A 17,936-nucleotide genomic window follows, 5' to 3' on the forward strand; every position below is an offset into this window, starting at 1 on the left:
GATAGTCGATGGAGAAACAGTTGGAGAAGATAAGAGAAACAAAGCGGCATGGGAGAGGTAGAGAAAAAAAAGGGGGGCAGCAGGTAAGATAGAACAAGTAAAACAGTACAGTCAATGGGCCAGTAGGTTACAGAAAAAGCATGTAATACAAGCAAATGGCACAACAAGTTTGCAAAACACAGCTAGATTTGAATTTAACCAAACGCAAAAACACAGCTAGATTTGGGATAGCAGCCATAATCAGATGCTAGGAGTGTGTGCAAAACGCAATGCAATAGAGAGTGTAAACATGGGAGACAAGCAGGGAAGGAAAGTGACAGTTGAGAGGGAGGGAGTATATCCAGAAGGAGGTAACTAGCCCATAGTTAAGGATGTGTGAATGTCATGGTTGTCAATTTTCTTTGAAGAGTGAAGTAGCAGCATCATGGAAGTTCAAATACAGGGGTATACTGAACTTCCATGATGCTGCTACTACAAATACAGGGGCAAGAATAACCACAGACAGCGTTCTGGTAGTGGACAGGGAGCAGACAGGGGCCTCGTCGTGGGCCTTTTGTTTGGCCGGCTCCCACCTCCCAGTTGCACTGATTGGCCTTTCAGGACCATTAGCAACTAATGGGAGAAGGGAGTGAGGCAGGCCAATGCAGGTTAGTTGACAAAAACGCATGTGGCCATCTTGGAAAGGCCAACACAATAATGCTTTTGATGGAAAAATGAACAAAGAAAGAAAAGCCCAGGTAATGGGTGTTTCACGCAAGGTGAAATTATTGTGTTTCACCCCTCCAGGGCGTAGCAGCAGAGTAGACAATATTTAGCAATTTGCCAAGATCGTCAGCGTAACATGCATAATTGCACAAATAGAATTTGTGACCTTACCCAGGCGGCGCTGGCTCGAAATAGCAAGGTTGCAGGTATGATGAAAGGCTGCAGGAGATTAGGAAGCAGGCTCCGTGCAGAGTGTGGTGCAGGCAGGAAATAAAGCTTTAGGTTATGCTTTCTCGTGGCCTGCCTTGGGCTATACTTCCTCTTGCCATGCCCTGGCATAGGCTCGTTCTCACCAAGCTCTGGGGTATTTTTCGTGGCACCCCGAATTCAGGTGTTGTGACGTTCACCCCTCACTGGGGTATGGTTTCTGTCTCCTCACCCTGCGATTTGCTTGGCCTTCCCCGCTCATGTCTCCTGGAGCCACCGCGTACCTTTCTCTCTGTTCCGGTCTTCCTGGGGCAAGTGTGAATCTTCAGAGTCGGTGATCTCTGCTTCTGTATGGCTTTCCACCTCTCTGTTGCTGTAAACTTCAGGATCGTTCTCTCTCAGGCCTTCGGTTCTTGCCCAACCATCGGTCTCTCGACTCAGGTCCTTCTGGGTGCTCCTTGCTTTCTCGCCTCTCCATGTTGGGGAAGATCACTCCAAGCATCGGTCTGCTTCTTCTGTACACACCTTTCAGTAGGAGATCCTCCCATCTCTGCTGCTCCACAGGCGGCTCATCTCCCCTGCCTCAGTCTGCATTGTATCTTTGTTCGAACACACAACGGGGCATGTTTCTTCTCTGCATTTTCCCTTCCGGACCTGACATTGCCTGAAAGTCAACCATTCGTGTATCCCACTGCAAGTCAGTTCAGCTTTCAATTTCCATGTAACCAACAAGAGTATTATCACTTTTGGATACGAGAAGATAACAAATACCTTGTCATTGCCTGATCTCTAAGGTGGGGTTACCCCCATTGCGATCCCATTTGACCTGTACCCTAACGGGTGTTAGGCTTAGTAGGTTCACCTCCCTAGTTCCAAAGGGGGTGGCTTCCCCCTTTGGGGCGGGGACACATTCCCTGGATTCATCACATCTAATGCTTGGACTCCCTAGTACAACTGCAAAACGACTTACAGGAGGCTAGTGGGCTGGATGCATCACCAGACTCACAAATAGGCATGGAGCCCATTTCAACCTTGGATCAAAATTCTGTCTCTTTCCGAGTAGTAGTGTCTAGAGTAACTGATGCACTCCAATTTGATTCCATTCTCAGAAGAAGTTGTTTCCCTTAGGATTACAGATGTCCTCAAACCTAATGAGCCAAAGGTACCAGTCCTACCTTTCAGTCGTGCTCTGGATGTGGTTGTAAAACTAGCTTGGGGTAAGTAAGCCTCTGTATCCACTGTGGACAAGGACATTGCCAAGGTGCATAGTACAGGACAAGGCGATCCTCAATTTCTGACCCTTCATCCCAAGGCAAATAGTCTGGTGATCCAAGCAGCATATGCATGTTCAAAATCCAGTAGGTTCCCAACTGTGCCACCAGATGGATAATCTTTGAAATTAGATGCTTGGGCAAGAAAAGTGTTTTCTTCAAGGCACACTGGGGTTAACAACCAGCAATATGCCGCCTGCACTCTAGCCAGATGCTCCCATTCCCCTTGGGAAATGGAAGACAGACTTGGGAAGACACATCTCCCACCAGAGGTGCAGAAAACACTTGGGCGACTAGTGCTAGACAATAAAGATTCTGTCATAAGCATACTGGAAGTGTTGCTAGATACCACAGACTGCAATGGGCGATCTATGGGCACAGCAACAGTAGTGTGCAGGCACTCATAGATGCGCACAACCTAGACTGAATTGCTAGATATGTCAATTGGTGGATCTGAACTTTTGGCACAAAGGCTGAATAAAGCCTCCAGAAATGTAATGAAGCCAAGCAAGCAGCTCAATCCTTAGGGTTCACCTTATCTACCCGACAGCTACTTCTGGGAGAGGGAGATTTAGACCGTACACCTTTCATGCTAAAGGTAGAGGGCTGACTCGTAGGCAACATTGCACTCAAAAAGGGGGTTCTACACAGCATCCAGGGGCAGATAAGCTCAGAAACCATAGCCTGCAACCTCGACCTCGTCAGGATCCCAGACTCAAAACCACTCTTAAGTTGCTCAATATCACAACACGAGTCTCCTGTGGGGGCAGTATCAGAATCTTCAAGGAGGTATGGTCAAAATGAACTTCCCACAAATGGGTGCTGCAATTGGCAAAGCAGGGCTACTTGCCTTTCTTGAAAAACCCAACCAAAACTTCCCCCATTTTACCTTCACCTCCTCCAGGACCATTGCTGTTACACAAACGTACTCTGCTTTTGCTGAAGAGAGCGGTGGAGCTTTTGCCAGAATAGGAAGTCTGGAAAGGCTAGTATTCCCTTTAGTTCCCAATTCCAAAGCAGGATGGAGATCTCGGCCCATTTTTAGAACTCATTAATCTAATCCGAAAGGAATGATTCAAGATGTTCACTCAGGGACAAATCCTGGAGGCTTTGGAGTATCGGGACTGCCTGGAATCTCTGGACTTGCAGGACGCTTACTTCCATGTCTCCACCCCAAGCATCAGAAATACCTTCGTTTGTGGTGGCAACTACTCGTTACCATTCTTCTGCAGTGTTCCCATTCCGCCTTCCTTCGGGCCCCAACAGTATTCACCAATGTAATAGCTGCTGTAGTGCCTCATCACAGGAAGAGGATACAAGCTTTCCCTTACCTCGATGGCTGGGTTTTGAGAGCCAGATAGGAAAAAGAAGGTCCCTTACAAGATCTAGAGGAAACCTGTTGCAGCCTTCTTTAGGTGGATGGAGAAACGTAATGAGTGAAATCCTTTCTGACCCCCAGCAAGAGGATTACAGTTTATAGGCACAGTTCTGGATATGGAGAGAGTGACAGACCCCAACAACGCTCTTCCAGCTGAAAGGGGGACCCCAACAAGTTTTCTTTTTTGAGGTTTCTAGTACCCTTCGTGTCCTGCATCTTTATAGTCCTGGAAGCAAGACTGCCCGAGAAGCCAGTGGTCCCAGTTCAAGTGGGACATGAAGGACATTATTCAGGTTCCCCCAGAGGTCTCCCAAGACCTGCTTTGGTGGGCATTAATGACCAACCTCATTCAGGGGACTCCATTCCAACAACCATGGCCGAATTACGCTATTGTCTCAGATGCATTCTTGAAATGATAGGAAGCTCATTGCAATCCTTCCTTCCATTCATCAAGGTTTAAACCACAGCTATGTACTACATAAACAAGATGGGCAGTGTGTGATCTCCGAAGCTGTACAGGGAGACCATGCTGTTGTGATTTTTGGGGATCCAGAACAGGGTGTCGGTGACAGCTTCACACCTCGCCGGCAGTCTGAAGACCCAACCAGATGCATTGAGTCAACTTTTGGGAGTGTCTCATAAGTGGGAGTTGAACACGGTTGTTGTGTGGGAGACACCAATTCGACCAGTTTATGACCAAATCGAACAAGAAATGCAAAATATTTTGCTGCATGGAGTTTATACAAGTTTCCTTTCACCTCCGTCAACCATGTCCCCCTTCTCCCCAAAACCAAAGCACAAGTATACAAGTATGCAATTACCATTATCAAGGAAATAGAAATAGGGCTTTTTGGACGCTCGTTTGTAGTGGTCGCCACCAAATTTTTCACGTGCCAAGATAACATTTTATTTGTGATGTGGGATATATAAAGTGTCCCTCTTCCCCCCCACCCACATCCCCCCCCCAAACCGCTGAGATAGAGCATTTTTCAAGCAAACAGCTTGTCTAAGTGTTCACTGGGTATTGCCCCAAAATATCACAGCCTATTACTGCAAAACCCAAAATACATAGTTTCGGGACCTCCATTTCACTGCATGTGTGGTGGAGGGTTTAAGGTAATAAAAAAATGTGGAGGGGTCTGCGAGGGTCTCCCCCTGCATATATATGCAGTGAAATGTCAGAAAAGAAAAACGGTATTTTGGGCTTCAGGATATTTTTCGAAATGATCACATTTATCCGTTATATGCACCTGCAATAGAGATATTTGTAATGTGGCGGTCCTTGGCTTCAATCCTGATGAGATAGTTCAGTGGATTCATGTGCTTGTTCAAGAGATGGCTAAATAACTTATAAACCCCCTAACTAAAATGGCAGAGTTTCCAGCGTTTGAAGTCCGTTAAGCGGAGAGCCAGATTTCTAATCTCTGATCAAACTTGCCAACTAATGCTTCTAGCTATTATCCACCTCTATAAACGTATTCATTCAATTATTTGTGCCCATCCAGCCCTCCATCCATCCATCCAGCCATGTTTATCCACCAATCCAATCACTAATACAACTATATTCACTCGTTTATCCATGCATCCTTTTGCCCAATCATATTCACCTACTCCCTTACAAAAATAAAATACCTATTGGGTTGACCCTGCTTGTTTGAAGACTCCAGGGACGTGGCTGTCCTTACTGCAGTGAAATGTCTATGTTTGTGTGTACCCGAGCTTCGTGTAGCCGTGTTCCCTTCCCCTCGTTCCCTAGTGCCTTAAAGGGAATTTTGCTTCCATATGGCACATTACAAATAAAAGAAAAATGAGACCTTTGGGAAAGTCCTTCGAGGTAGATATTTTAACCCTTATATTGCGTACCTAACTGTGCCACAGAGCCTCGTCCAACTCCAAATGTGTAGGATGCAAGATCTCCCCTTCCACTATATATCACCTGTGTTGACATATTGCATGTAAAGGCAATTGGCACTTCAGGTCCTGCAAAATGCAAGTTAGACCCATTATAATGTAGCAAGAACAAAAGCCCTTAATATTAGGCTCATCTTGTTCATACAAGATTTCGATTGCTGTGTTAATATTGCTTCCATGTAGTTGCGTGGAAAAAGATAACGTGTACACCCTTTAGAATGGCTTTCATGTTAATAGTGCGTGTATGTTTTCAAACATGTGTAATCTTTGCATTCTATTTTTTACACTGATAAAAGAAGCGCTTAGAGAAAACTTGAAATTAGCAGCTACTCTGAAATGATGTATTAAACGTGGTTCTAGCTTGGAGTACATACTTGGGAGAACTTTGAGAGTAGTCGTACTAGCCACCCTGCTCCTGCTCCCCTCCAACATACCTCCCAAGTCTATGGTCGCCCTGTGGGCTAGCCAAACTACACTCAAACACACACCCAACATAACTAACAATCGCATACAACAAACCATCCCAGACCCTGGACCACACAATCAAAACTACCAGGAAAAACTACACATGAAACAAACGCACACCGGACAATACAAACACTACCATACAACAAACAACCCAGACACTGGACCTTACCCTACGGATACGACAAGCCAGTGCACGCAGTCAACTCATCAGGAAATCAACACCCACAGACACCAATTTCCCCTGGCTCTGGACCTATCCTACCACTCTCCCCCTCATTTACCCACCCCGCCCTCTTTCTTGAAGAGCCACGTGAGCGCCAGGAGACCATGCCAATGGTAACTGTGCGAGGTATAAGACAACAAAACATAACATTGTATTTTGTAATATGCAAAAGAACCATTGGCAACATGTTTCATCTTAAACTATGAATGCTCTAGAATTTAGGGAAATTAAACAAAGTAGCTATTATCACACTTTTTAACCTGCAAAACAAATACTGTCATTTCTTTAAGGATGAAGAGAAAAGTGAATTTCTGCGCTCTTTCCGGACTGTGACAGATTCTATTTGCTGGCTCTTCGGTGGGCATATTCAGCTGGCAGAACACGGTAATTGAATGAGAGCTGTGCAATACAAACATCATTGTTGGAACTTGCAGATTTATTTAGTTTCAATATGTTGTTAATTAAAATTGTGAGAACCATACACAGTAAAACTGGACTATACAGGCATTCTGCAAACTGGATACAAAACTGAGAATATAATGGGATTGCGCAAACTGGGGTTGTTAAAAGTCAGAGTGTACTATTGTTATCAAACTAGAAATACACCGCTTTTGCGCAAACTGGAAAAATACTGAGATAATACGATAGTATACTCTGATTCTTACATTGGTATCATGCTTGGAATTTGAAAACTGGGCTTACACTGGGATTAGCAAACTGGAAATATACTATATTGTGTCAAACTGGATGTTTACTAGCTTTTTTTAATAAATTAAATCTCTTTGAGTTTTTAACAACCAAACATGAACATATGTCCCCCCACCCCCAGGCCCCTGCCAAATGTCAAATCACTCCTCTCTCCAGACCCACATCTGCCCAACATTTTCCCATTCATGCCACTTGAGTAGCCAGCTGCCGTGAGGCATATGCCTGTTCCCCTCCCATAACCCAACAGTTCACCATCGTATGTCAGGGAGGTAGATCGTCCAGAGAAGTTTGCAAGTCGTTCAGGAGCATGTCCCATGCCAATCCTTGGCCCTCATTTCCTTCTTTCCTTTGCATGTCTTGCCCGATCCGCTGCTCTGCGGCTACCCACAGTTGCGCGTCAGCCAGCCACAGTGCCAGCATGGGACCCTTTGGACATTTCCATGCACTTGCCAACCTGTGTCTTGCCAACAGTAACAAGAAGGTGACAATCTTTTTTTCCTCTGATGCCCCCGGCACTCCCCGGTAAACCCCCAGCAGGCATATCTTGGGGGAGCAGTCCAGCTGGCCCCCTAAAAGAGCATTGATCTTCGCTATCACCTCTTCCAGTACTCCTGTATTATCAAGCATGACCATACCATGTGCCAGTAACTGGTTGAGTCCTGCCTACATCTGGGACAGTGGTGTGGATGATCTGCGCACATCATATGTAGTTTCTGTGGGGTCATGTAAGCCCTGTGCAGGAAGTTGAACTGAATAAGCTTAAAGCGTGTATTCCTAGACACTTTACTCATTTGTGAGCATATTTTTTCCCCACTCATATTCCTCGAAGGTTGTCTCCATATCCTGTTCCCATTTTTCCTTAACTTTGAGCTGTTTGTGGACCGCTTTCCTGCAACGCCGCACATAGCCTAGCTATTGCATGCCTATCGTTCCCCAAAGTGAGTACGGCCTGTAAAAATCAGGGTACTTGGTGACTCCTCAGGCATTGTGCCCCACATGCGAACGTGCTAGTCAGCCTGTCATAGTTTAGGAACTGCCCCTTGGGCATCTGAAACCTCAGTCCATGCATCAACTGTCATTAGAGTACCCTCTTCGAAGAGGCTGCCCATCACCTGGCACCCTTCTTGTGCACCCTTCACATCTCCTATTTCCTGTATTATTCCTGCTACTCTCTCGACAGCCCTCACAGGGCATCTCGGGAATGTAGCCCTCTCCCGACCAGAGTCTGGTGCATTCCCTTTTCCATGCCTGCAGCACCACTTTGCTCAGGCAGAAACACCCTTCTGGCTCCCTCGTGTCTCGCCATAGTTGCTCCAATCCTGAGTGATGCCTCTTTGGTTCCCCTATCAGCCACCGGTCCAGTCCCGTTTCTCCTGCAACCCCGTCTAGTGGCATGCTATACCTGGGAAGCCAGAAAATATAACTCAAAATCTGGTAGAGCCAGTCTCCCTTCCTAGTAACTTGTCTGCAGAACTGCCAGCGAGGCCCTGTGCCGCTTCCCTCCCCATAACAAGTTTGCGATTTTATTGTCTAACAGCTGATAGAACGGGACTCTGGCCAGGTGAGGGATATTTTCAAAGAGGTAAAGTAATCTAGGCAGTATCGGCATCTTACAAATCACTATCTTGGCCGTTGGGGACAACGGCAGACTGTTCCAGAACCCAATCCTGTTGTCTATCCTTGTGAGTGCCCTCCCGGCATTGTATTGGAAGATACCTGCCGTGGAATGGTGTATTTGAATCCCTAGGTACCGGAAGGATTCATCCTCCCACCACAGTCCAACCTCCGGCAGATCTTGCATTGCCTTATCCCTCGAGGGCCCAATGGGAACACCAACGACTTCTCCACATTTACCCAAAATCCTGTGAAGACTTCCATGTGCTGGAATATCTCCATAATGTAAGGGATATGCACAGTGGGGCTATGTACATAAAACAAGACGTCCGCATACAGGGAGATGTGTTGCTAGCCCTCCACCCTAATCCTGGCGTCACTAAATTGTGTGCAGAAAATCCGTGCCATAGGCTCAAGTGCCAGTACAAATAAAATGGGTGACAACAGGCAGCCCTGCCGCTTTCCCCTCCCCTGTTGCTAGCTAGGTGAGAACACTTTCCCCATTTTTACCCGTGCCAGGGGATCCCGGTATAGCAGCTGGACCCACTTCAGCATATTCAGCCCCAACCCATTCCTCTCTGAGACCTGAAATAGCCACTCCCAGTTGATGGAGTCAAAGGCCTTGACCGCATCCAGAGAGACCACCGCCAATTCTTCCGCAACCCGTGGACGGTTTCTGTAACGTATTGGAGCCTCCGGAGATTAATTGTGGTGTTCCTGCCCCAAACAAATCTACATTGATCGTGATGGATCAGATGGGAAACCTCCTTAAGAAGCCTGGCCGCCAGCACCTTGCCCATTATTTTGGTGTCAATGTTAAGTAGTGAAATAAGCCTGTTTGACCCGCTGTGTGGTGGGTCTTTGCCCAGTTTAAGCAACACTACAATAATAGCCTCCCGTTGGGATGCTGGGAGTCTCTGCTCCTGAAAGGCCCTGTCATGGAGGCGCCTTAGCCGTGGAGTCAGTATATCGGCGTATGCCTTTTAAAATTCGGCAGGGAGGCCGTTGCCCCCATACGCCTTCCCATTCACCAGCGATTCTGTTGCCGCTCCAATCTCATCTGTTAGAGGCTCCTCTAGCTTGAGTGTTACCTCCTCTCTCAATCTAGGCCTGATCCAGGACCTCCTCCATATCGCGGGCTGGCGCGGTTTCCCTGCCCTTGTATAGGTGTTCATAATACATTTGCAAGGCTGCATTAATGTCGTCCTGCGTGGTAGCCAGACCCCATTCTCGGCCTCCACCTGCGTGATCAAGGCCCGGGGTTGGTCCTGCATGAGAAGCCAGGCCAGGAACCTCTTTGCCTTGTCGCCCTCCCCATGAATCCTCACTGGATGATGTGCATAATCATGCTTGCTCCTGCCCCCTTTGCCATATCTCCCTCAAGTACTCGGATTCACTCCTCCCAGGTCTTTCAGGGAAGTTGGGAGAGTCGAGCGGACCCCATGGGTAGCTGCTCTGCATTTACCTCTCAATGTCACCTTAAACACCTCGCATACAACCCCGTAGTTGCTAACCGAGCCCTCATTAATCTCACAGTAATCCCCAATGGCCTGCCAAAGCTCCTCCGCATATGCCACATCCGTCTGCGCCTCGGCACGTATCCATCAAGAGGAAAAGCCACCAATCCTCCTCCCCAGGTCATTGTGGCCCTCAGGGGGTATGGTCCCATATTGTTCTACCCCTATATTTAACGTCCCGGAAGTGGGCATACTGCTTCCTCCCTATGAAGATGTAGTCCAGCTGTGAATATGTGTCATGTGGGTGAGAGTAGGAGTAACCCCTCTCGTCGCCCCTCTTCTCACGTCAGAGATCGACCGTGTCTAAGTATGACAGAATGCGTGCCAGGGATGCCAGTGGTTTATCCAGCTCTTTGGGGTCCAACCTGTCCAACGGTGGTTAGAGCACACAATTAAAGCCCCACCCATATCTGTTCCCTGTGCCCCCCCCTCATGCTCACCACCCCAGGGAAGTAGCTATCATTGTCCGTATTCGGCGCATATGAATTCATCATGCACACCTCCCTCCCATCCAGCAGACGCAGTAAGACAAGAGTTCTGCCCTCTTCATCGAAGTGTATCTAGGTTACTTGAAGGAGAACCCCTCCAGCTAACCAGATCAGCACCCTTCTGTAGTAGGAGGAATAGGTTGTACCATGCACTTCATCCCCTCCATCCCCCAACTGCCCTTTACCTTCCCGAGCTCGTCTCTATTGAGATGTGTTTCTTGGAGGAATGATATCTGCACCACCTCACCTTTCCAGGAATCCCATTACTTCCCTATGCTTGGCTGATCGACCCAGCCCCCTCACATTACATGTGACAATGGTCAATGCTCCCATGGTCTTGGCCGTGCCACCCTCCTCCTTCGCACCCTCCGTACTCGCTGCATCTCTATGTGCCTGCCGGATTTCCTTCTGAGCTGGACCCCCACTTCAGTCCACCTCCCCAACAGTGGAGGGCCAAACCCTGTGCACATGCCATGGGTGTGTGATCCTGCACAATCTCGCACGGGTGGTGAGTCACTGCTGCCCTTTGAGGGAACCTGGGGTTATCATTCTCATATCAACTGACCCCCAAGTGTTCCCTCCCTCTGCACACATCACAGTTGCAGTGTACCCACCATCCTCTGAGCCGTAGGTCCGCACCCCCTCTAGGGATCCAGAGGATGAGTGCACTTCTCCAATGGTGGGGCAGATATTCCCCAATATTCTGTCGATTGCCAGTCCTCGCCATGTAGCTCGAGGGATCAGTCCTCTGCCACTGTGACCCTGCTCCCTGCCTCCTGATCGTATGGGCCATGCCTCTATTTTTTTTATTGATTTGCATTTTGAAAGCGCTCACACAGCCCGCGGGCATCAAGGCGATGTTACAGGAATTGTTTTTTTTCTTTTTTTTGTTGTCTTAGTTGCGTATTTATAACGCGCTTAAATAACCAGAGGTTTCTCATCTGCCTACGACAGTCGTATGCTGCCTCGCCTGCCAGGGTGCCTGCCCCACCTTCCTTGGTGCAAGCTTGTAGACTAGCTGCCCTTTGCCACCCACCATTCCCACGCCTCCTCCGGAGTATTACAGAACCATTGGCGGTTCCCTTTTGTGGTTTTCAGCTTTGCAGGATACAACAGCATATGGCGGCTGTCATGTTCTCTGAGGACCTGCTTTATCTCCTCGTAGCTCTGCCGCTGTTTGCTGCACCCGCCGTGTGTAGTTCAGGAATACCATTATTTTTGCATTGGAGAATCCGATTAGACCGCTTATCCTGGCTGCCTGTAGCAGGACGTCACCATCTCGATAGTTAAATATCCTGGACACCACTGCTCTAGGTCTGGCCCCAGGTGCTGGTTTTTGTGCTTGGACCCTGTGGGCTCACTCCAACGTGAACCACATTTCGAGAGGCCCTTCTCGCCCCAATGTTCCAGCAGCCACTTTCCCAAAAACAGCTGCATGGAGTCATCTTTGGCATTTTCGGGAAGGCCCACTATCCTTATATTATTCCTTCATGAGCAGCCCTCCACGTCCTCCCCTTGAGCCTCCAAAGTCCTAGTCGTTTGCATCAGAGTGACCACCTGTTCATTGAGGGCCTGTACCGCCACCGTTGTGACCCTCAGCTCAGTAGCCTGTTGCTTTTCCCCCGAATTGTGCATGTTGTGAGAAACCAGAAGGTAGACACCTTCAACATGCACAATTCGGTGGCTCACCCACTAGTCCTGGGGTTCTGTCATCCGGGTGGCCAGGACACAGCCATTGCTTTTGTATCCAGTTCCTGGGGGTGGACCAGTGCAGGAGGATCACCTGGGTGAGAGGTCTTCGAGGAGTGGGAGTGTGACACCAGATGGTGAGATGCTGTATCCCCTTTCTTGTAACTCCTTTACCCCATCCTACCAGGTAGGCTATTTAGGAACTCCCCCCAGGCCCCCTCCTTTACAACACAAACACTTTCTCATGGACAGCCTGCAATGAGATAAAACGAGCAGTATACCTGACGTGTCCCAATACAATGGTCAGACAAGGTCAGTACTCTAAACCGGTTTCCCCACCTAAGGGTTAAGAGCCTTCCTACCTAATGGGGTAGATAATCTGTATTTCAACAAAAAGAAAGCTCCACAATCACTTTCTATTGAAGGTACTCTACTCCACGAGAATGTGTGAAATCCTCAATTCAGTTTTTCATTATCACAAAATAATTTTTATTACGATCTATATGCACTTATTCTTAAATCAAAGTATACAAATATACAGTTAAAAAGACATACAATTAATTCCATCTATCGCGCATAAATTGAGACCCAACACAGGTAATGTTGTTCATTTTCTTGTTCATAGTTCTGTTCCATTCCTATGCCCGACTTGATCAAGTTTCTTTCCTTCGTGCTTCACAGTGCCGGACATTCATCGTGGACTGTGAATTTAAATGTGTGTTTTCAGTGCATACCTGTCTACCGTGTACCCACACAGTCTCTGGAAAAATACCAATTCCAACTCTCACTGTCGGACCCACACCCAGAAACAATGCTGGGGTGTAATTCACCTATACACCACCAATTAAATCTCTACTTGCTTTAATACTCAGCTTTGCTGATCGCCTGTGTCCCCGTTATTGCGCTTGCATTTAAGGTGTCAGGCGTCACTTGCACATGTGTATCGTCCTCTCTGTATTCCTTAGGTCCTCCTGGTTGAGGGTTCTTTGGGAAGTGGGTGTGGGTCACCGGATGGTGAGGCACGGTATCCCCTTCCCTGTAACACCTTTACCCCATCCTAGGTAGGATATTTAGGAACTCTACTCCCCCCTTTTACAACACAAACACTTTCACATGGACAGCCCGATATGAGAGAAAACAGACTAACACCCGAGCCGTATACCTGACACGTCCCAATACAATGGTCAGGCAATTGCTGACCATCACACACACACACCTGACTTCCATTACACTTGTATCCATGTGGGGAAGGCGCAGCATGAGAGCACACTCTGAGCGAAGTAAAGCACACAAGGAAACAGCAGTTTTGAGACGGTAGCTGAGCAAGAGAGGAAAGACAGCAAAACCAAAGGGGATCGCAAGGAGGGAAATTCCCTTGACCTTTTCGACAAGGAACCATTTCCAGAGACCTCAAAGATAAACATTGTAAGACCAGGAAACCAGGCTGAAGAATCCTGCATTGTGTGTCAGATACCCGGGGCCCTCCTGCGTCACTAATCGAGGCGGGGAGAATCACCAGCCACCGTGGCACCGTCCTTGGCTCAGAGAACAAAGCCGCTGCAGTGAAATCAACACAGCCGTTGAGTTGGGGAGACCAATACAAGACCGGTCTGTGTTGAAGCCAAGGTTGCAAACAGCAACATTGTATGGTGTAAGGAATTCATGGTGGCAACAGTAAAGACAGACACAAATGATCACGGTTCAAGGGTTTTAATTAAACTGTATAAAAGGGTGAGAAAAATGCCTAATCTAAACCTAAATCTAAGATGAGAGCAAGCTTCGACCATCAAATAATAATAAGGCATTACTAGTGGTGTCTTGCCAAATAAAAAAGGTCCTATACAAAAAGACCTATTGCCAGACCTTACAGCTAAGTTACAAAAGTGGTGTGGGATAGTGTTCACAAGAAAAGAAATAAGTGTTCACAAAAATGATAAGTCAGGATGGTATAGCGAGGTCTCCCTTCCCCACGTTTTAGCATGGGACAAGCCGGTCCTCTTGGGCACAGCACACAACTGGGCTTTTCCAGAACAAGCCTATTGTTGTTCTCAGCGATATCCGGATCTGTGGTGGTCAAGTCTCTTTCATGCAAAGTCTCTTGCCTCTGAGGGCCTGATGAGTTCGAAATCCCAAAACAAAAGTTCCTTTCCGTAGGTACATTGGGTGATGACTTTTCACCCTTGGATCCCCCTCTTACGGGCTCAGACCCATCTCAAATGTTAGCCTCTCTCCTTCGGGTTCACTACGGCTTTTTACTCAAAAGATTTCATCCATTGTATTCACGAGTCTCAGTGTCCCTTTAAACAATCTCTCACTGTGGGCTTCCCTCAACCGGGTTCACTCATGCCAACACAATGCTCACAGGGTTACCGTTCTCCACCCCGCCTTGCAGGCATCCTTCAGCTGAGTTCACACTTGCTAGTTATATATTTCACTTTACTCAAGTTAGCCCTGAGTCAGGCTTTCCTTTAAAGTCCCCAGTCAGGCTTTCCTTTATGTTGTGGGTGAAATATTTTCGAAGGGATTTTACTCGACCCTTGTATGACCAATTTGATCGCTTATGTCAGGCTCTCCTAGGGTCCTCTGGCACTTGTAGTTTTAACAAAAGAGGACCGAGCAGAGTCTTTCGATTGAGCGCCCATGTGGCACCAGACCAATCTGCAGCTGGTCTTTCCCTGCGGTTTTTAACAGTTCTGTAACACACACAGCCTTTGTTCTTTAATTCACCTTATGTTGCCATTTGCAACCTTCACTCATCACAGTCTGCTTTACTATCTGTCTCCCTCTGACTCACTGGCTGCGATGAGCCGCTTGGTGTTTCTTGTCTCCGGAGTCACGGACGATACCACGGTAGCAAGCGTCTCTCCCTGTCTTGGTTATCAGTGTAGGAGAGTTCCGTGCACCGTTGGCATCTGCTACATCACCCGCTGGCTGTTATTCCCGGTCTTATGATTCCTTTCACAGAGGGGTCGCGAGTCTGGGTCAAAAAGGGCAAGGGCGCTTCTCTCCTTGTCGTCCTTTCGGTTCTAGCCGCCTTTCTCCTCCTCTTGAACTGCCGTCCTGTAATAGCTGACTTGTTGTGTGGTCTACCTTGCTCGTAGCATGCTCTCGTGCTCCACCTTTTATCCCCGTGGGGCAGGGTAAGGGCCGTCAGGTGTGTGTGGTTATTTTATTTATTTATTTTTTACTAGCATTAGGTTAAAATATAACCTTTTTACCAAATCCCATTTGTCAACATTAATACATAATTTCCATTGAAAAAAAGTGAAACCAGTTCATTTTAACATAATTGACATCAGTGACCACTCAACAGAACTCCCAAATTCAGCTTCCAAATTCCACCTCACATTTGGTTGACACAATCACTGTGACGCTATGCACCACTGCCAAACTACATTTGGCCCAAAAGGGAAAATACGTCTCCTAGGTTAATATCAAAGAGCCAAAGTTAGCGATAGGCTTTCCCCCAGAAGCAGTCGATCTCACCACTGGTCCGTTGACAGTGATGGAAGGTCATGAATAAAAGTGGCCAGCCATTTCGTTCTTAGTTCTATTAGTGCAGGGCAAGTGAGGACCAGATGCTGCAGTGTTTCTCTGGCCGATTGTGATGCACACAATCGGCAGACATAGTCCATCTTTTTACCATGCTTAGACTTCCATGTGCTCGTAATTTCTCTGGTAATAAAGGTGTTTAGGCGAAAACTGGTTACGGTAGTTGCTGCTCGGAAATCTGACCAGATATTTTAGCAGTGAATTAAGAGCTTGTGGTTCCGGGGAAGATCTTCCATATAATTTATATGCTGATCTTTCTTCTTGTGTTTTAAATCCAATCCCTATCACACAGTTTTCTTTTTACTTTGCATGGATTGGTGACAAGCAGATCTTCTGTAGCATGAAGACTCTTTAGGATTTCCTTGCAGATGTTTGCCCATTCTTGTAATACGCCTTCAGTTACTTCAGAGATTAAAACATCTCGGTGGGGAAGGGTTTCTACATTTCTGGAAGAATGCCAGGAATTTCCACATTACCATAGAGTAAAGTGAGTTTAGACCCATCTCCATTCTGCTTTCTTGGATGGGCATTCCCCAAGGCAAGTTCAAAACCCTTTTCCAAAATAGATCCTCCAAGCGCGGCTAGATCGTAGCCGGGAGGAAAAAGGAAGCCTCAGCGCCAAAGGTAATAATAGGAACGACCTTCATTTTGTAGAATTGAATTAGAAGCTTCAGAGTGAATTTGCAGTACTTTGCCTTGATGATCCTGGCCTGTGAGGCTAGCATCTTCATTTTACTCCTTAGAATTGTTAACCTAGGGGAATCCACCATGCTGTTGTTAACACACATCCCTAAATAAATCATTGAGCTCACCTGAACAAGCTTTTCACCATTCAGATACCAAGACCCTTTCTTCTGGCCTCTCCTCCTTGCAGATTCCAGTATCAAAATGTGAGATTTTTTGGTGTTTATTATCAGCCCATTGTCATGGACATAGGTTTGCAAAGCGTCCAGTTGTCTTTGTAGACCGACCTGGGTCTGGTTGATGAGAACCAGGTTGTCCCCATAAAGAAGCCTATCAACATGAAAACCGGATAATTTAGGCAGAAAGCTTCTTATGTTCGTTAATGACTTTCTATCTGAGACAAACAGATTGAAAAGGACGGGAGCCAAAGAGCAACCTTGATTGAGACCTTTCCTTGTTGGAATTGGGCTGAAGAGCAGACTCTTTCCATCCAAATTTACTTGCATCGAGGTCTCTGAATACAGGTCTCGTGTTGCTTCTAACCTATCTTTTGGGCAGTTCCAGGTCTTCAGCTTAGACTACAGTTTGTTCCGGTCGATAGTATTGAAGGCCTGGGCAAGATCTATGAAGGCTAGGTAGAACTTAGAACATTTTGTCTCTTTCGTTTGGCTTTTCAAGAGGTTTAACAAGAAAACATTTAGTGCCGTCCCCACTTCTTTCACAAAACCTGATTGCCTGATGTCATACTGACCCACTTCATAGTCCATGCCATGAGACCTTGCAAGATCAAGGAGGCAAAGAGTTTTCCTGCCACATCCACTAAGGCACTCAGCCTATAATTAGATGGGATAGTCCTGGCACCCTTCTTAAAGATGGGGACTATTATCAATGTTTTCCAGGAGGCCAGTACTTTCTTCAGCTTTTTAATGTGATCAAATAGTACCCACAAAAAGGTTGCCCATTGCTCTGAGTTCTTCTTAAGCATTGCATTAGACATCCCTTCTTAAAGATGGGGGCTATTATCAATGTTTTCCAGGAGGCCAGTACTTTCTTCAGCTTTTTAATGTGATCAAATAGTACCCACAAAAAGGTTGCCCATTGCTCTGAGTTCTTCTTAAGCATTGCATTATACATCCCATCAGGGCCAGGGACCCTCGAATTACTGGCTTTGTGAATCCGGCGCCGGGTCTCTTCTCGAGTTGTTTTAAAAGATCATTCCCCATTCGTTGGGGAATGTAAGCTATCCAGCGTTGACTCTTCAGAGTAAAGCAGAACCTGGAAATGATCTTCCCAGTTTTGGCCGATACTGCATTAAGAGTCAGCGCCTCCTGTGGACAGTTTACGCTCATCGATTGCCAGATCTGTGTGGTGTTTTTGGCCTCAATATTCTTAAGAATGTTTTCAGCACGTTGTTGCAGAAGCATCTGCTTGTGCACAGAAACCCAGTTTTGGTAAGTCTGCTGTAATTTTCTACTGCTCATGAAAGCTTCTTGAGTGCCTTGTTTTTCCAGTTGTCTCAAC

At 46.9% G+C, this 17,936-nt stretch overlaps 1 protein-coding gene across 1 annotated transcript in view; it reads left to right on the plus strand.

Annotated features, from left to right (window-relative positions):
* IQCB1 (IQ motif containing B1) overlaps positions 1-17,936 on the plus strand; it is a 786,328-nt gene that overhangs the window by 276,311 nt on the left and 492,081 nt on the right. Inside the window, exon 5 of the mRNA XM_069616694.1 lies at positions 6,454-6,547. Coding sequence (XP_069472795.1) covers positions 6,454-6,547 — 94 coding nt within the window. The remainder of the gene's footprint in view (positions 1-6,453; positions 6,548-17,936) is intronic.

This window comes from Ambystoma mexicanum, chromosome 9, assembly GCF_040938575.1.
Source record: "Ambystoma mexicanum isolate Mex_15411 chromosome 9, UKY_AmexF1_1, whole genome shotgun sequence".
NCBI lineage: Eukaryota > Metazoa > Chordata > Amphibia > Caudata > Ambystomatidae > Ambystoma > Ambystoma mexicanum.